We start from the raw sequence: 18,646 nt of genomic DNA on the forward strand, positions 1-18,646 counted from the left end.
GATCCAATGATATATTGGAAATGAAGTTTAAGCTTCGAATGAAAACAAAAAACATATCAGATTGTACAGATCATAATAGGACAATGAATTTTTTATAGTACTCATAGTGGCCCATTTATCCTCAGCATCTACCCTATTTTTGGGCTTTTGTTTTCATCCACACATTCAGATCTACACATAATATCTTCTACATCAGTTTCCACAAGTACCAAACCAAATCTCAGCACTACCAAGCCATTCTTTTCCAGCTGCAAGAGATGTTTAACCAATTTCATAGCTTGCTTGAGATTGGAACTGAGCGTAGCGAGTGGTCGATTTCTGTTAGAGTTCAAGCACTATGGAAAAGTATCAACCGTACCACCAACGAATTCAGAGGATACAATATGGTCTTGACAGATGTGCAGGTAATATACTTCTTTCTATATAGGCTACCTGCTAACAATTAATGAGTTTTACCTACATTCATGAGTACTCATTTGATGTTTCCGTGGTCAGGGTTGTCGAATTCATGCTTTTATTATGGACAAAGTAAGTGACAAGTTTGAAAGTTTAATAGAGGAAGGTGATGTCTACAATATCTCCAATTTTAAAGTCAAAAAATATGAAGGCAAGGAACAGAACAGAGTTGTTAGAAATGAGAAACACATATTCTTTGACTACCAAACTAAACTTAAGAAGATGACTGAGGAGCTGTTTACAATTCCACCTTATGCATTTGATTTATTTCCTTTGCAAGAAATGGAGAAGATTTTCAATGACAACTATTTCTTAGTTGGTAATACTGATCTCTTTTTAATATATGACCTACTTTTTTTGTTATTTTTTTAATATAGTGTTTCTTTACTGTAGATGTCATTGGGAAATTAGAGCAATCTGCTCTGTCAACTTATGTTTCAAAGGAGGACAGCAAAAAAACCAATGTCAAATTCAAAATCTTTGATGCAAGGTATTATATTCAACCCACTTTAAGTGCCGAGTATAGTATTTATTTTAAAACTCTCTTCATATATATACTGATGTATCGCATGAATTAATTAGTGCTCAGATGAATGTGACATTCTTCAATCTATTTGGTGAAAGTTTTGAGAAAGCTTTGAAAGCAATGGCAGAAGCAGAAGTTATTATTGTTATAGCCTGTGCTAAAGTTAATAAATATGAAGGTGAGTTTGCATAGGGCATTGTCTACAACTACCCTGCATTAATTTAGCAGAACTCTAATTTTGTGTAGTCTATTGGAAACAGGTGAACTCTACTTGACCAACTACCCTGCAACAAGGTTCTATCTTAATCCTAAACATTACAGCCTCATAGAATTTGAAAACAGGTAGAAAGAATTGTTGTGTTGTTCAAATAATAGACAATAGGGTAAACATTCAAGAACAGTTGTAACTAATGTAAATAATACATTTGCAGTGTTACAAGGAAGAAGGCTGAGGAACAGTTGCTGTCTAAGATGTTTACTATTGCTGAGATTAAAAACTTAACTGATACCCACATTGAGGTTTGTAGTAAGATCTTGATATGAGCAATTACAAAAATAATTTGCAAATGTTAACAATTTTGTTCTAATGTTAAACAGAAGGATGTTCGTTGTTCTGTTAAAGTGAAGAAGGTTGAGGAACAATATAATTGGTATGAAAATTGTTGCCCTGGTTGTGGTGAAGAGGTTAATAAGGTGGAGGGTAGGTTTAGATGCACAGCTGAATGTAAGAGGAATATACCGTGGCCAGACAAGAGGTGATTATGCTCAAATTAGCGTAATATAAAAAGACAATTAATTTGTTAGCGCTGATTTATATTTGGTTTCCTTCAACTAGGTTTCGCTTGACGACGGTTTGTTCTGATGCTTCTGGGATTCTAGCTATTATTTTCCCAGATGACGAAATCCAACGTATAATTGGCAAAGAAGTATTTGATATTGAGAATGATGAATCACAGGTTCTACTTAGAGAATATATTTGCTTTAAAGAATTAACTTGAAATATCATTGCTGATTTGTTATTATCATTGCTTAGGTTGGTGCCGACGGTTCTACTTTCCCTCCTTTGCTAAAAGAATTTGAGAAGAGGGATTATATTGTCACAATTACAATTTCCGCTTTGAATATCAACAAAACGTCCAAGGTTTACAAAGCAAAGAAGCTTGATAATCCTGAAGAAAACTTAGGTGAAAATGAACCTGCAGAGTTAAAATCTGCCGAAACAGTTGACCATACTATGGAAACGGTAAGTTATGAATTTAGCCAATTAGCTTTCATCAAAACATTTGCTTTCAAAATGAATTTTATTAGCTTCATCTGGTTTAATATATGCTCAAATCAGGTATCCGAAACTGTTGCTGAACCCAGAACATCCTCTCCACCAACTGAGAAGTCCTCCAACAGGACCAGAGGCATCAAGAACAAAAATCCTGTTAAATGTGGGATCTTGGCTGAAACACCTAACACTAAGATGAAGAAATCTTAATATGGTAAGTAGGAAAACGTTTTTTGTTGTTGTTAAGTTCAATTTCTAAATTCATTTACTTATCATATCAGAACAAAATCTCCTTGCAGGATTGGCAGGATAGCTACCTCTTTTGTTGTCTACTCCAGAATGCTTAGAATAGCAACTGCGAAAATTGCTTCTTTTGTGCTCAGTTGATATAAGTATCTATATATATCAGTAATAGATTTAACTTTTGAAACAGCTGTACTATTTCTTATGTTCAGAACATTTGCTGCACTATTTGAATAGCTACACCATTTAATTATGAACCATCTACCAAAGCTTGAATATATTAGCTTTTCTGACCATATACTCTTATTCAGTCTATAAAAACAAACCGTTGTACAAGCTTAGCAGCATATCTCAGCTAAACCATAAACACAATAACATGTCTTCCAAAAAATGCGATTCTTTCAAAGATGTAAACAAAGTGCGCTATGATTGGAAAGTCACAGCTAGGGTGATGAATTTATGGAGAGGAGTGTCTACGAAAGGAGAACCGTTTACTAGCTTCAATCTATTACTTCTTGATAATAAGGTAACATTTGTAACATTTTGATGTGTTTAATGTTTGTGAACTATTCTAAATATCAACATGTCTTTCGAAATCAGCGTTGTCGTGTTCATGCTTTTGTTCCTGGGAGCGTGGCTGCTAGCTTAGAGCCAATATTACAAATAGGAAAAATATACCTCTTCAACAACTTCACCGCCAAGGATTACAAGGCTGATGAAAAATTCAGGCCAGTACACAAAACTTGGCAAATTGTTCTAGGACAAGAGACAAAAATCACCTGTTTAGATGAGAACGAGGTAGCCATTGACAAAGCTGCATTCGATTTTTACGATCTGGCAGATCTTAAAGACTTGGCAAATCAATCAACCTATTTAACTGGTACTTACAACTTCTCATAACATGCAGCTATACATCATTGCCGAAAAAATTAAATGATTTATGCTTTCATATTGTCTAATCCATTATTCAGATGTCATTGGAGTTGTGCATGAACGTGAAATACAACTAGGAGACATTAAAAATCGATTTGGTGTCCAGCAACGCCAAATAAAAATAACTATCACAGATGGAAGGTATTTTTATTATATGTCGACCACTTTGTTTACATAATTAAAACTGATATTTGTTCTTGCATTTTACAAGGAGAATGGTGAAGGTCACTTTCTGGGACGATTTTGCTCAATTATTTGCTGATGCGGTGAAGAAGAATACTTTTGAGTACCCTCTAATTCTCATTGTGTGTTGTGGAAGAGCACAAGAGTGGCAGAGTATGCATTGTTCCATGTTCTAATTTCATTTTTAGACTCATTTCATATGGTAATATAACATTGATTAGATTTGAAAATTTGTAGAACAAATAAACATCACAAATGTAACTGCAACTACCTTCTACATAAACTGCAATCACAGCAGTGTCGCCCACATGAGGAAAATGTATGAAACCTATCCTACATCTAAGTACTATATTTACTTCGCATAATTTGGATCTCCTAACATACTGTATTTAACCAATGTCGCAAGGCTAAAACAACCTGAGTTCGAGGAATACAACAAATCAGTCCCAAAATGGAAACCCATCCAGATGCTAAGCATAAACCAAATCAAAAATGTCAAAGCGGATGACTCTGAGGTGAAAAATATGTTTTTGTAGTTTGTTCTGCCTTAAATATGTCAATTACCATCATGTAAATAACTAACAATAAAAAACTGCAGACTGAGGTTCTATGCAAGGTGATTATTGACAAAGTCATGCAGGATACATGGTACAAAGATATATGTACATCATGCTATAGCAAACTTCAGGTTGTAGGCTATGAAATGAAGTGTCTGACCTGTCCTAGAACTGTTCCTTATGCAGACAAGTGGTACTATACTCTCTGTTGCATGTTTTCATATATATAGATTTAGTTTATTTTAGACACTTAGTTTATTTGGTTATTTTTTCACATAGGTTTGAAATTTGCTGCATGGCTTCCGATGCAACTGGTAGCATACCAATTATGTTGGACAACTTCTCAGCTATGAAATGTTTTGGAAAAAGAGCTTACGATGTCTACAATAAGGTATCGACTGAACTAATATACATACGAAATGTTAACATTTTGACTGCGTCATGCATGATTGCAGGGAAATGAAGCCTTTCCAGAAATTATTAAATCACTCGAGAAAAATCTTTACACTGTGAAGATCCTGATTACCATCCACAACATTACTGGTAGGAACAAGGTTTACACTGTTAAGGATATGGTTCCTGGACACATCGTAAAAACAGAAGCATCGGAGAGTGAAGACACTACACCTAAACCAGTACAAGAATCTTTTGCTGAGGTGAAAATCTAAAACCAATTGAATGAACATAGTTTTTTCATTGTAACTCTATATATTGATGCTAACAATATCCTATTTGGCAAACAGCCTTCCAGTTCAAGCTATCACCTGGACTCTGTTTCACCAAACAACTGAGTGCTGTCTACTTCCAATCTATCAAATTGGTACACCTACTTTGTCTAATTATTTAGTGATCCGTCTACCTAAATTTGTAGTTCTTTTTATTACCTAAATTTGTAGTGCTTATTATTACCTAAATTGGTGAGTCCTGTGTAAGAAAAAATTTAGACTCCTACCTAAATTGTATGTCTGATTGTTATGACAAATATTACCTAATTTACATGCATTAGGTCCAACATCATGATCAAGTGTGAGCATCATATAAGTATAAGCTAATATAAATTACAGTACTTCATTAGACGATAGAAATAACCAGTCAAACATATAAATATTAAAGTTTCAGCATCATCAAAGGTCAAAAGCCTAAGAGAACAGATATTACAGTACTTCATCATCAAGTATTTTACGGATGAAAATAGATCATTGCTGGGTTAGAAATTCATAGAGTTATTTAATAGTTAAGCCTTACGTGACAGTGGATAAGAAGTCTTCAAGGCTTCCACAAGAGATCATTTCAGCCATCAAACTTTAAAACTCGAACACTAAATTGATCATAACATTGAATTGGGCATTGAAAAAGACAAATATCTCCAATTTCCAACCCCAAATCATCACGCAGTCTTTGCCATCCGTCTACAATAGCACAATAGTTGCGACCGTCCCTGTTACGTGTTAAAAGCCTCCAACGACAGCTTCCTGAATAGATGTTAATGCATTGGAAGTTCTGCCACACTTGAGACAAACCCGTAAAATCATCCAAAATCTCCTGTACATAATACATTAAAATAAGTTCATAATATGTCCACTTGCTTTAAAAATTAAAATCACATTTAACTCAAAGCGGTTTAAATACTCACAACAACATAGCAGTCATCAAACATATGTTTAGATTCAACCTTGACATGAAAACATTTGCCAACAAAAGGACCACAACTATTTGCATCTGCACAGAATAACCATTACAGAACTTCTATAAACCAGTTCAATTCTGCTATTCACCATATGTAATAAATTAAAGAAGAAGGCCAACAATGTCTTACCCTCTGAAAGTGGTGTTCCCGGTAAAACCAATTCATTCAGTTCTGAGTCAAATGAAGAAATCAAAATTCTTGACATCCCATCATAGGTAAAAAGAAAAGAATGTACCCCATTCATAAAGGCTGATCCTAACATCTCAAACATATAACTCAGACCAGTAAACCTTGAGTTTGTTGAATCATATGTGCCAACAAAATTCTTCCCGTTGCTAAGAAGATATTGAATTTGCATAGGCAAAGCAAATCCACATCTCTCAACAAAGGCAACAGGAGGATGCTGCATGGTAAATACAATCCAGTTAAAATATAACTACGTCCTTACATTGTAAGGTACTGTAAACTATAAGTGAACGTGACAACAAACTTACAATTTCATCAAAAACAGCATCACCATTCGGACGAGCAATAACAAACCGCCATCCCGCATCACCAATGGTAACTAAAATCGAAACATATATATTAACTATTCAGATGCTTCAAAACAGAGTAGCAAATCAAAAATATGAAGACAGTTTGGTCACCTATTCCAGGTAAATTAGCCTGAAGTGGATAGCGGATTTCAGAACCATTACTACCAATTATATAAATGTGAAAGTTATAGCGTCCGAAGTACTCAAACAAAAGCAACTCCCCCCCATTAAGCTCCATGTTTTTGAAAAAAGGAAAAACACCTTTAATTAGGCATTTTTCCATATCAACATGGATTGGTTGTACATATCCGTTACGCACTTTAAGCTCCATAGAATCAGTCAGCAAACTACTGTATTTAGAGCAGAAACTACTGGGAATGGTCTGAAAACAATAAATTTCAATTGTTCAGAAATACAAATAAGATAACTACAAACAAATACATAAATCAGGCAATGTAGTTTTCAAAACAGATAACCAGTTCATTTGACAATGTGTCGTTGTAGTCTAGCCGGACGAAAAACTTATCAGCTAGAATCCCAGAACATTCCATAGATCTGAAACAATAACAGTTGTAGTCAAAAAAATCCAGATGAAAGGTAGATATATAGATGTAGAACTCTGACCTCATTGCTCTATACAAGGACCTTGCACAGCAGATGCCTTCTTTGAGATAACTGGAAATCAACTATGCTACTCCACTGCTTTTTTTCTTTACAAAGTTGCTCCACAGCACATCAGGAGTAGCAATAATTGCTCCACTACCTCTGTCCAAAAACAATATCCACTGTAATAATAAAAGTACCAAGGAAAGAAGTCCAGTAGTTTGGGCCAAGGCTCTCAAATTTTGGTTTTTAAAGCCCATATATACAAATTAAAAATGGTTCCTTCATTGCAAGTTCGGCTTAAAATAGTGAGCAACAAATCCAAAACATTCTTTTTCTATTGAAAAAAATATAAATCAATTTTTAACTTAGAATTAATTATAATTATGTGCAACAGGAGAGAAAAAAAATTTAAATTCAGTTAGGCTTAAAACTGTGAAACAAAAATCAAAGTTTGGTAGACCATATTTCAGTTGTGTACTCAGTCTGGTAGAAATTTCATAACATTTCTCAAACAAAGCACTCCAGTGCAATGTTAGCATAATAAAAGTCAGTTCAAATTGCAGAGCTCAAATGTATAAGAAAAAAAATGAACAATAATCAGAAGCAAAATATATATTAGCCTAATAAAAGTCATCAGTAATCAGCATTTTGGTTACAAGTGAGAAATTCAGTCAGGCTCTAGCCAGTACAACCAATAGATCAAAAGCAATACCATAAGTGCATTGTTTCACATTTCCAGAATTACTACTTCAAATACCCCAAAAGCAAGTTTAACCCAGCAACTTAATTTATATAGCAAACTACAAATCTTTCATAAAAAACTTTAATTTGTAACCAACACTTCAAACCGGAGCTCTCCAACATAGGTGAACTCCAGTGTACTTCCAGCCGACAAGTGATTCCCAGACACAAAAGCATTCCAACCTCCTGAAAATCTAGCTTGGTTACCAAACCTCAGAATTTCCACTTCCCAAGCAACATTTCCGACTACCAAGGCCACATTTGTTCTTCTCTGCCATTGTCGTGTTTCAGTCCAAAAAGGAGGTGGAATATACTGCATTTTAGAAGATAAAATTACAATTAAGAAAATGACATGAATACTTAAAGGACATGTAAAATTCAAAAAGGTTATGTTACCACTCCATGCCCACGCTGATCTACATGAGATCGTTTTAGAACCACATCGAAAGCAAAATTGGCTTCAACATCATAATCATGAACATCGGAAACAGAGCTATCATCCGAATCAGAGCTATCATCCGAATCAGAGCTATCAGTGCTTGAATCAGAGATTACAATAATTTCATTGCCAGGTGCATCTGTGAAGATAGATAGAAAAGAGACAATAAAAATTCAGATTCATTACAACTTTACACTAGGAATAGTCAGATTCTATTGAGGAAGTTAGATTGGTGTACCTTCATCCATTCCATCATCTAGACCAGATTCAACCTCAATAGAATCATAATCAGCAATTGTACAATAACCATCTACATCACGCAAGTGATTCATACACTGGAAATCATACACCATCACGGAGAACGCAGAATTGCCATTATAGGTAAACAGTAAAATATAGTTCTCCATGAGGTCGAAACGCTTAATTAACTTGAGCAAACCGTTAACACAACCAGTGGATGAAGAATAACCAACTTCAACAGTATGATTGCCACCAAAATAAAGTTTCACAACATTACCAAGAGTTTGACCAAATTTCCTTCTAAACACATAGGGAATTTCCTGGTATTTTACAAATGAAATTAGAATATATATATATAACAGCATAACAGTTGAATTATTGGCACTAACTATACATTCCTATGTGTTAAACTTCAAATATAAGGATATGGTTCAAAACTAAAATTAGAATATATATCCCACCCAAAAATATTAGCTTATAACATGACAACATAACAGTTGCATTTGTGAAACTAATTGCATTGACAAACAGAATCATACCAATTCTCCAGATTTCAAAGAAGCCTTAGTAAATCCTTTAAAAAATCTTGGTGCTGGATTAGTACCAGTGACCACTGCAATTAAGAATGAACCATTTATTACTAATACAATTTTAAAGACATCAAACAAAATATAGTGCTCTCTTCAAACACAAGAATTCAGATTGATATTATAAGCATAAAACACAATAGACTGACCAGCTGATTGTTCAAGTTCTGAAACAATAGAGGCATCAAAAACAGCAACTTTGAAAAACCTTTTGTACTTGGTCTCCTGCAGAACAAGTACATCACCTACCGAAACCGCAGCATCCTTAATAAAGTTAACCCATTCACTACCAAATTGGACAAAGTTATTAGCCCATTTCAAAGAAATAGTCCACTCATAATCTTCAAAACCCAAGATGATGGTAGGTACAAACTTAGCCAGCCCCAACTTCTCAGATGCTTCATTTACCAAAAACTACATACAGTATTGAATGGGGTTATACAAAATTAATGCGGTGCTAAATACACAATAAAATGCATTGAAATAACAAAATACTGGAATGTTACCTTAGGGTAAGATTCCTCAACAAAGTGACTGTGGTCAATTGAAAGATTGTACTTGCCAACACAGTTACGAAATCCATTAAAAAGGTATTTAGAGCGAAGTTTGTCTACCTCATACACAGATCTTTTACTGGCAGGGACTGAAGTTACAGCAGGATAGTTCATTTCAACAGCAAACTGATTATAAATCTCAAATCCAAAATCAGGGCCATCCAAATAGTGGAGACGAACTACATTATAAGGATTCACTTTATAATGGTCCATCCACTCTTCCAGACCATGAAGACGATGATCACCTTTGTCAAATGTACAAGGCCAGAGATCATTAGATGGACCATGCAAGACAAGTTTACTGGGTAAAGAGTTCATATATGTCACATAAAATGGTAGAGGCAGCTTCTGCATGAAAACAAAACAACTAATCAGCTCTAAAAAAAAATTATAGCTTTTGGAAACAATGAGGAACGGTTGGAAGCAGCCATTACCAATTTCCCTTTCTCAAACCCTCCACCATAGTTCAAACACAAGAAATCTAATGACTTCTCAACAGTACTCATTGTAACAAACCCTAAAATGAAAAAAATAATAGAGTTTAAGAACATTGGATGGATCATAAAGTACAAATCATACACAACAAAAAGGATGGAATATTACTTACAGATGTATGGTCACAGAGCGAATTAGCAGAAGTGGGAGATGAAGTGAACTCTGATTTGCTCTGCTCTATGAACATTGGATGAAGTGAACGCCGAGTTAATACAAATGGTGTATAACCCCCAACTACCCATTAATAGTGTAATAGGCCCATTACTTTAATAGCCCTGTAATAAAAAAATTCAGTTATATTTTTACTTCTTCATTAAATAATTAACACAAACGGACAAATTGATGTGTAAGCAACTACAAAAACTAAAATAAATATCTTCATGAAAATTAATTTATATGAATCAATTAATCTTAATTTATAAAAGCCTTAGCGAAGCGGGCAAAAATACTAGTCAGATATATTCTTTAGTCTAGTGATGGCATGTCTGATTCAATTATAAGCTTTCGAGCTACTTTCTATTTTATTGCATCACAAGATAGAATTGTAGAACCATTGGTATAAGAAATCTGAATTATGTTGCTTGCTGTATTAAAAAGATTAGCGTAATTAAGAAGATCAAGCATCATTCTAATTTCTGATGAAAATTTGCTGTTGGAATACAATATGATCATCGTAAGTCTTTCTCTAACACTTCAAATTTTTGAAGAATTTAATTACCTAACATGATATTAGAGCTCCGAGAGATTTGGGTTTGATTCTCTTCGACCCCAATATTTTTATGCTCCACTCCGAAAAAAGGAGAAAAAGTATTAGTAGGAGAACACAATCATATGCGAGCAAAATTTAAAGGTTTATGGAAGGCGCACTTATATAAGATTTACCAGGGAGGCCCAAGTATGACTACTGAGCCCAGCCCAACTACATTTGCTCCAAAGATTTCACTTTTCAGCATTGGGTTGGGCATGTCTACTCCTGATCCATCCTCACCTCTTCGGCTCGACCTGGCGCACAAAAACCTTTTGCTTGGTTTTGCAAACACAGCCTAGTGCCTGTTTGGGGTTGTGGTTGTCAACCACAACAGCAGCTTTTTGTCAAAAAGCTGGTACAAGGTTGTTTGGTAACGTTTCAAGCAGCTTTTTTTAACCGCGCTTTTTGTCTAAAAGCTGCTTTTACAGAAAGCAGGTATACCCCTGCTTTGCACAAAAGCGGCTGTTGCGCCCCGCTATTACAAGTCCTGGCATCAAACCCTAGTACATGCAATTGTTTTTTTATTAAAACAAAAAAACAGAACAAGCCATACACACTTATGAAATACTTTTTTTATTTTAATCTGGATTATTATTGTCCGTTAAGCATTTAAAATTACGTAATACTAAAAAATTATTTTATTTTATATTTGAATATAAAAAATAATTGATAAGTTACTGTTGAAAATATTTCACCTCAATTATATAGTTTTGCAAATAGAATATAATTTTTAATCATAAATTTTAATATTACTTACTTTATATTTTTTTAGTGTAATGAAGAGATTGACTTTAATAACTTATAAATGAACTTATGAAATATATATTATTACAAATTATATATATATATATATATAATTTGTAATAAATTATATATATATAATTTATTAGTATTAATATATACATATATATATATATTAATACTGATAATATATATTCTTTTAAAAACCTGATACATTACAAAAAAAAATTAGTTAATTTTTTTAAAAAAAAGCAGTATTAATAAAACTTGCACGTATAAAACATTTTTATTGTAATAATGTATAGTAAACAACAATAAATTACTTTTTCATTAAGATAACTGATAAAGCAAGCATCATGCATCCTCCTTTTCCATTACTCCTATAACTTAATTTTTATCCTTTTTTTTCTTTGTTAAAACTTAATTAATTTTTTATTATCTTATTTTATACAACTATAATTTGTTGTTCAATATTTGTATATAAAATAATGAATAAAATATTATTTTATTTATAACTATAACTCCAAACAGCAATTTAATAAAAAATTTACCAAACAGTTTGTTTTCAGCTTTTACTCAAACAGTACATTTGAAATCAAATTTACCAAACAGTCTCAGCTTTTATAAATAACACTTTTTTAAACAGCACTTTTACTCACAGCACCAGCAATTTTCAACTGCAATCCCAAACAGACCCCTAGTTTGTGTTGGTGTAGCAGCATTATGCATATTAGGATTAAATAGCTAATTCATCACTAACTAACCTGGCTGAAAACTTGCAACTGAGTCATGGTGTTGAAAAACCTTTCAAACGCATTATCAAATAATTAAAAAATTTCAAACGCGTCACTCTCCGTCAGTTCCGTTAATTACTTAACGGAAAATTGAATTTTTTTTAAAAAAAATAATCAAAATAATCTTTAAAAATTCAGAAAAATCTGAAAAAAACAAAAAATTCTTAAGAAATTCAAAAAACAATCTAAAAAATGAGGGAAAAAAATTCAAAAATTCAAATAAATTCTGAAAAAATTCAAAATCTTAAAAGAATTTGAAAAAATTCGGAAAAAATCAGGTGGAAAGTTTTTTTCTCTAGGTTTTAGAAAATTTGGAAAGAACCAAAAAAAAAACTTGCCGCTTATTTTCCCCCATTTTTTTGAATTTTTGATTTTATTCACATTTTTCAAAAAATATTAGATTTTGTTGAATTTTTTCAGATTTTTTTGCAAAATTTTGATTTTGTTTTTGTTTTTTTTTTGTATTTTCTTTATCTCTTTTTTGGACTTTCCGTTAGTTATTTAACAGAACTGACGGAGAGTCATGCTTTTGAAAGTTTTTAATTATTTGATGATGCGTTTGAAAAGTTTTTCAACAACATGATTCAGTTGCAAATTTTCAGTTTGATTCGTGACGAATTAGCTATTTAACCCATACATTTTATGTGGTGGGCTATTCGAATACTGCTCCTAGAATATTCGGTGTACCGCTTGACAATAATTCAGGTTGAATAATTTATAAAATCGGGTTCGAGTTTCAAGAAACTCAGCTCCTAAGATTCACGAGTCTAATCAAGTACAATGCATATTTATATTTTATAAAAATTATTATATAATTGTCTAATACATTTTCTTTATCAAAAATATTTGAATAGATTTTATATAAAATACTCGTCGAACTGATTAAATTTTCGATCAATCTGATTAATTTCGGACCTATTGAATTAATTTTTGATTAATCCTCGTTCCGTGACTCACCGATTAAGATATCTCCAATAGTCTCCTAAATATAATATAAAATGGAAAATGCTAGAGACCCCAAATATTTATCCCAAAATTTTTTCCCAAATGATGTGGCAAAATCTCATTGGTTGCATTCATTCCCATAATAATGAGGCCCTCCTGCAGATTCATCAATCACCCAATCAAATTTCGCCACTTGTTAGCCACGTCATTTGGTAACAAATTTTGGAGAAAAAATTTGGGGTCTCTAGCATTGCCCATATAAAATATTAAATTCCTAGGAAATTTATACCCAAGTGTGAACTCCTTTATACTCACTTCTAATATTTTATTTTATTATATTATTTAAACTCTGAAATTCAAGTAGACGAGAGAGTGAATATCATATCATAGAAAACAAGTAAAGAGTCATTAAGGATTCTTAAAAGGGATTCTTAAAAGAGAGGAAAGGGCAGAGTATCCAGGGTTTCCAGAGACCACTTGAATTTATTAAAGTTTTATTTTTTCTTATACTTCTTATTCTTAGTTTTATAAACTAATTTAAGAGGTTATTAAAGATGAAGGTAGCTTCTCACGGGCCATACGCCCACATAATCTCCCGTAATTAATTAATCAAGATTAATAAGACAAAATTAGTGAAAAACCAAATCGTTTTTCCAATAAAAGAAATCTCAACATGTTTAGTCCGCAACTACCAGCAGACGAATTGATCTTGATATGCAAATAAACAATAACATGTACTTTTTTCAATATATATTTAAATGCAAGCTGGTCACTGAAAATAACATACCCAAACTGTCTTTTCTGGTTCGTATCAGCTAAACCCTAAACATATCGACAACCACCTTTTGACTACTTTAAATAGTAGTCAAATCTATCATACACTACAGCTCCTGCCTCCATGTACAAATAAGACAGCAAAATGCATCATATTGCAATATTATTTTATCAGACAATATATAGTGGATTGTTAAAAAATTGTAAAAATATATCAAAAACGATCATGTAGCACTCACTATAGTAGTGTCGATTGGGACCCAATAAGTGGAGAAAAAGAATATAAAAAGTCAAAATCATAAACTGTGCTAAAATTCGTCAGCCCTTACATCACCTTCTTTCACTTAATTCTATCGAACCAAAACTTTCAGATGCCAAATCCTTATACGGTCCCACACCCACTACCCCACTATCTCCCTCCACGTAGGCCCTACTTGCTCTCCTCTTCCTTCTCCACGTCACCCCTATCCATGCAAATACCAAAATTACCCCGCACAGCAGTACTGCTCCAATCACCAACCCAATCGCCATCTTACTCTTCCCTGCACTCTCCCGCACTTTAAAATACCCCACTTTCGAATCATCACCAACACTCACTAATGTTTGTATGGGGTACTCTATCCTGTAGCAGAACCCAGAGGAGTTACTGTACACCGCACCCCAGCACTTGCAGCTCTCTTTGCATGACCTCTCGCATTGCTCCAACGTATTCATTTTCTCGTACTCCATTAGCTCTTTGTACGGCAACTCAACTCCACTCTTTCGCAATATTTTAAACTTACTATTACGCAAGCTACAAAAATCGCCAGAGTTATTTTCCGGTGCTTCGCACTTGCCCGAAGAAAAATCCGTCTCATTATTTAAACACGAACATCCCTTGCTAGGGTGACATAAACCGTACGCACCGCACGAACGTGGGAGTTCACAAAATTCAGATACCGCTTCATAATCAAGAATCCAATTTGATCCTGTCCAATAGTAACCTTTTAGATTACCGTCTGATTCGATTTTTAAAATCCGATTACCGGGATTATACTGCTGATAACTGCTGAACGATTGTATATCAATCGGAGCTGTCTCGTTTTGGTACATACCGAGAAACCCGTCCGACCTAACGGATGCGTAGATGGGCCCTTGGCCTTTGACAATTTTGGCCTTTATTTCCATCGCTTTGCGCTTGTAGTAAATTTGATCTTGGCCCGAATGTGGGGTGAATTTCGCGTAGAGGCCGATGAAATTGTAACCTAAGTGCATGTAGTAAAGCCCGTTCGAGGAATTTAGTGTCATGTTACTCGTGAAGTTTTGGTTCTCGAGGAGTGTGTCGGATGGGAAGTGAAAGCTCTGCCACAGGATCGAATCCGGGCCGTTGATTTGAAGATTAGATGTGTTGGAGAGATAAACGCGGTCTCCGTCTGTGTTAGTTGACCACAACACCCTGGAGTGTTGATCTGATATTACGAGACTGCCATTGAAGAATACGTGAGTGGAAGGTGACCAGCGTGGTAATCTACTGGTGCGGGCGATCCAGAGCTGTTGAGAAGATGGTAAGTGGAGAATAACAAGAGCGAGTTGAGTGCGATTGACTCGGAGCAGACCCAGTGAGAAGTTGGCGTTGGAATCGGTGAGGAGAGGTTGAAATGAGGTGACTGATGAGTCTGGTGTAACTGTGAAGCCCTTGGAAAGATTATCTTTAGTTTTGGATTCAACCCCAGAGAACAACGTAGCTGCACAGACAAAAGAGAGAAGAAGAAAGATGTGATTTGAGAAGGTCATTTTGGAACACATCTAAGAAAGGAGAGCAGCCATGGAGGCAGAGAGCATCGTGTTTTTATAGTTTAAATGGCTGACACAAGAGCTTGTTTTTATATATGATGTATGTGAACTAATGTAAGTATAACATTTGTAAGTAAAAATATAAAGATCTATAAATTCTGAATTTATTAAATTATTTTTGATAAGTCATAATTTTTAGTCAAATCAGAATTTAATTGATAAATTGATGTATTATAATTATAAAAAGGAATTAATTTTTTTTTGAAAATTTATCGATATATGAAGATCTTTAGGACACTGGATGTACATAACCACTAGTAGCTAGTTGTGATTAAAAATATGAGTATAAATAATTATGAATAGTGGGTGGAGAAGTGGAACTACCCTAAGTATTAAATATGTGATACACATGTAGAGATGTCTACGAGTTTATGAAAGTATTTATACAGAAAAAGTCGTCCCAGGGGTTTGCAAGTGGGTGCTCAGTGTGTCCGTGAACCTCATATATACATGCGACTTTCTACAAGGAGAAATAGCCATTTCTTTATTACAATTAAAGAACATGCTACTAGTGTTGAACTGTTAATTGGTAGGCGGGAAATACATTGAAGCGGATGAGAAAAATGGGAGTGTTAGCTTGAGATTAGGTCCGGCTATGCATTGTATGTATCTCATAAATGATAAGTATGTCGAGAACTAGTGTAGCTGGAGAGATCTGTCTATCGACATCTTCCCCGGCCCGCAAGATTCAGCAAGGTGTCTCACCGATGAAGTCAAACATGTACGCTCTACACAGGCTTCTACATTTTTAAGGAAAATAAACTAAATTACATTATAAGTTTAAAATTTTTAAAATCATTAAGATGCTGTTTGAAAACATGCATTTCATTTCAAATGATGGATTTCAAATGACGAAATTTGAGTTTTCATTTCAAATTCTCAAATTCACACTAACATTTGAATGTATGGATTTCAAATGAAATCCAAATTCAAACTCCCAAACAAGTTATTTGATCAAATTCAGAATTTCAAATGAAATTTTGATTCTCAAACAGGCCATAAAGATCAATAAAATATCTCAGTATGTATAAAGAGTGTCAATATTCTCATTTCTTTAACCAATTTAAGACACCTTCCTCCGGGAACAGTAAACTTCAGAGGATCGCTCAAGACATTATAAATTCGAATCAAATGAAGATTGCAATTATTTGACACTATATTTAACAAAAGAGATCAAATAGGAGAAGAAGGAAAAGTTGAGAGAAGTTTTTGATTCAAGCAAATATCATATCAGAAATCGAAAATATTTTTCTTCTAACGCCGAAGAAAAATCAAACTTGACTGGTTTGAATTTTATGATTGCAGTAGTTATTTTCAGTTCTTATGAGATGACCGGTGTATATGAATTTTCACTTGTATAAAGATAAAACAATGACGAGCAACAGCAAGGAAACAGTTCAAACATTGACTTAATCAGGAAACAAGAAGAAAAAAGACGTTACTGAAAATATAAATTATAAATAGTGCATGCACGTATATATAGTAGACAGCTGCGAGTTTAGCCGGCTTCAAACTCTAGTTTGTGAATTTATGTCTTCATCAATTTGTTGTAATTTAAATTGATTTTGATTTATCGGTCAGAATTTGAAAAGTTGAAAACTCAAATTCTTTAATGATTTAATTTAATTTTAAAATTTTGATTTTACAAAAATGTATTTGATCATTTAAACAATAATTTATAATTTCATTATTATATTAATAATTTAATGTATCTGATAATTTATAAATATCAAAATATTCATCTAAACATATAATTTAAAAATTATAATTAATTTTAACTTATTAATAACAATTTTTTTTTGTTAAATTACCTCGCAGGACCCAACTTCTAAGTTGGCTATTTTAATTGCCATTTTGTTTGATTTTATCCGTGTGGCTCACAAAAAATAAGTCTGCATTTATCCGGATATGTTTTATTCAACGCCTTCCCAGTTCGTTACAAAAAGAAAATATAGATGTAGATTAAGGAGAAAGAAGTCGTTTAGCCGACAATAATATTGAGGCCGCTTGAATTAATTTGGAAAAATGTAGAAGTCATTAGAGAGAAGTCAGCCTTCCGATATGATTAAATAACCTTAACAAACACCGCATGCAATTATCTAATCTCAAAAAAAGTTGCTTAACTTTAATCGGAAGACTAACACCAAAGTAAACATCAGACCAAAAAAACACCAAAGTCTAAAATAGCAAGTTTGATGTGCATGCGCTGGATACAAGTCTTACCCAATTAATCCATGATTTTATCTTTTGCTTTAGTAGGTAAAAGGATTCATTCTTTGTAAAAAGAAATATTAAAAAAGGTTATAAATTAAATTTATTCTAGATGTTGAGTCTCGACGCGCTTTGAGTTCGTAAATGTCAAATGACAAATGTAGATGCAAAAGTGATATTAGTCGAAGTTGCTCCATCTAACCTTTGTTAATTGCATAACTTTAATGAAATTATGTCCAACGAAGTAGGAGCCAATAAAAATCCATCAAATATAGAATTTGGTGCTCAGTGTGTCAATGGACATACACTAGAAAAACAGTTTATCTTATTATAGCATTTCTTGTAGGATTGATTATAATTGTTGGCTAAATTAGATCTGTAAAATATTATATAAAATTTGTAGAACTCGTAAGAGTATCTCCAATGGAGTTGGCTAAATCAGACCTGCAATACATTATGTAAATTTGTTGAACTTGTAACACATTATGCTTCAATGGTATTGGCTATGTTGGTCGGCTATAATTTAAAAATAGTATATTATTAA

General features: G+C 33.4%; 3 protein-coding genes across 3 annotated transcripts; 2 read left to right on the forward strand and 1 right to left on the reverse strand.

Moving 5' to 3' along the window:
* The first annotated feature begins 257 nt into the window (after nucleotides 1–257).
* LOC108217462 (uncharacterized) lies at nucleotides 258–2,465 on the forward strand. The gene is made up of 10 exons (XM_017390293.2): nucleotides 258–404; nucleotides 496–775; nucleotides 850–946; nucleotides 1,039–1,160; nucleotides 1,243–1,324; nucleotides 1,414–1,501; nucleotides 1,580–1,737; nucleotides 1,818–1,938; nucleotides 2,016–2,225; nucleotides 2,322–2,465. The coding sequence occupies exons 1-10, from the start codon at nucleotides 258–260 to the stop codon at nucleotides 2,463–2,465; spliced, it is 1,449 nt and encodes a 482-aa protein (XP_017245782.2).
* Nucleotides 2,466–2,874: 409 nt separating this feature from the next.
* LOC108217463 (uncharacterized) lies at nucleotides 2,875–4,839 on the forward strand. Its single transcript, XM_017390294.1, has 9 exons — nucleotides 2,875–3,024; nucleotides 3,099–3,378; nucleotides 3,470–3,572; nucleotides 3,643–3,767; nucleotides 3,852–3,933; nucleotides 4,021–4,129; nucleotides 4,213–4,364; nucleotides 4,451–4,562; nucleotides 4,627–4,839. Exons 1-9 carry the CDS (start codon nucleotides 2,875–2,877, stop codon nucleotides 4,837–4,839), a joined length of 1,326 nt encoding a protein of 441 aa, XP_017245783.1.
* Nucleotides 4,840–14,270: 9,431 nt separating this feature from the next.
* Nucleotides 14,271–15,942, reverse strand: LOC108216228 (PAN domain-containing protein At5g03700). Its single transcript, XM_017388929.2, has one exon. It carries the CDS (start codon nucleotides 15,841–15,843, stop codon nucleotides 14,389–14,391), a length of 1,455 nt encoding a protein of 484 aa, XP_017244418.1. The 5' UTR covers nucleotides 15,844–15,942; the 3' UTR covers nucleotides 14,271–14,388.
* Nucleotides 15,943–18,646: the final 2,704 nt, after the last annotated feature.

The sequence above is a fragment of the Daucus carota genome, chromosome 4 (assembly GCF_001625215.2).
Source record: "Daucus carota subsp. sativus chromosome 4, DH1 v3.0, whole genome shotgun sequence".
Lineage (NCBI taxonomy): Eukaryota > Viridiplantae > Streptophyta > Magnoliopsida > Apiales > Apiaceae > Daucus > Daucus carota.

Excerpts from the sequence above, each read along its gene's own strand:
- LOC108217462 (XM_017390293.2), top strand. The coding sequence starts at position 258 with ATGTTTAACCAATTTCATAGCTTGCTTGAGATTGGAACTGAGCGTAGC. Across the intron at positions 405-495 it reads TGGTCTTGACAGATGTGCAG|GGTTGTCGAATTCATGCTTT; the intron begins GTAATATACTTC and ends TTCCGTGGTCAG. Across the intron at positions 947-1,038 it reads TTCAAAATCTTTGATGCAAG|TGCTCAGATGAATGTGACAT; the intron begins GTATTATATTCA and ends TGAATTAATTAG.
- LOC108217463 (XM_017390294.1), top strand. The coding sequence starts at position 2,875 with ATGTCTTCCAAAAAATGCGATTCTTTCAAAGATGTAAACAAAGTGCGC. Across the intron at positions 3,025-3,098 it reads TATTACTTCTTGATAATAAG|CGTTGTCGTGTTCATGCTTT; the intron begins GTAACATTTGTA and ends TTTCGAAATCAG. Across the intron at positions 4,130-4,212 it reads TCAAAGCGGATGACTCTGAG|ACTGAGGTTCTATGCAAGGT; the intron begins GTGAAAAATATG and ends AAAAAACTGCAG.
- LOC108216228 (XM_017388929.2), bottom strand. The coding sequence starts at position 15,843 with ATGTGTTCCAAAATGACCTTCTCAAATCACATCTTTCTTCTTCTCTCT.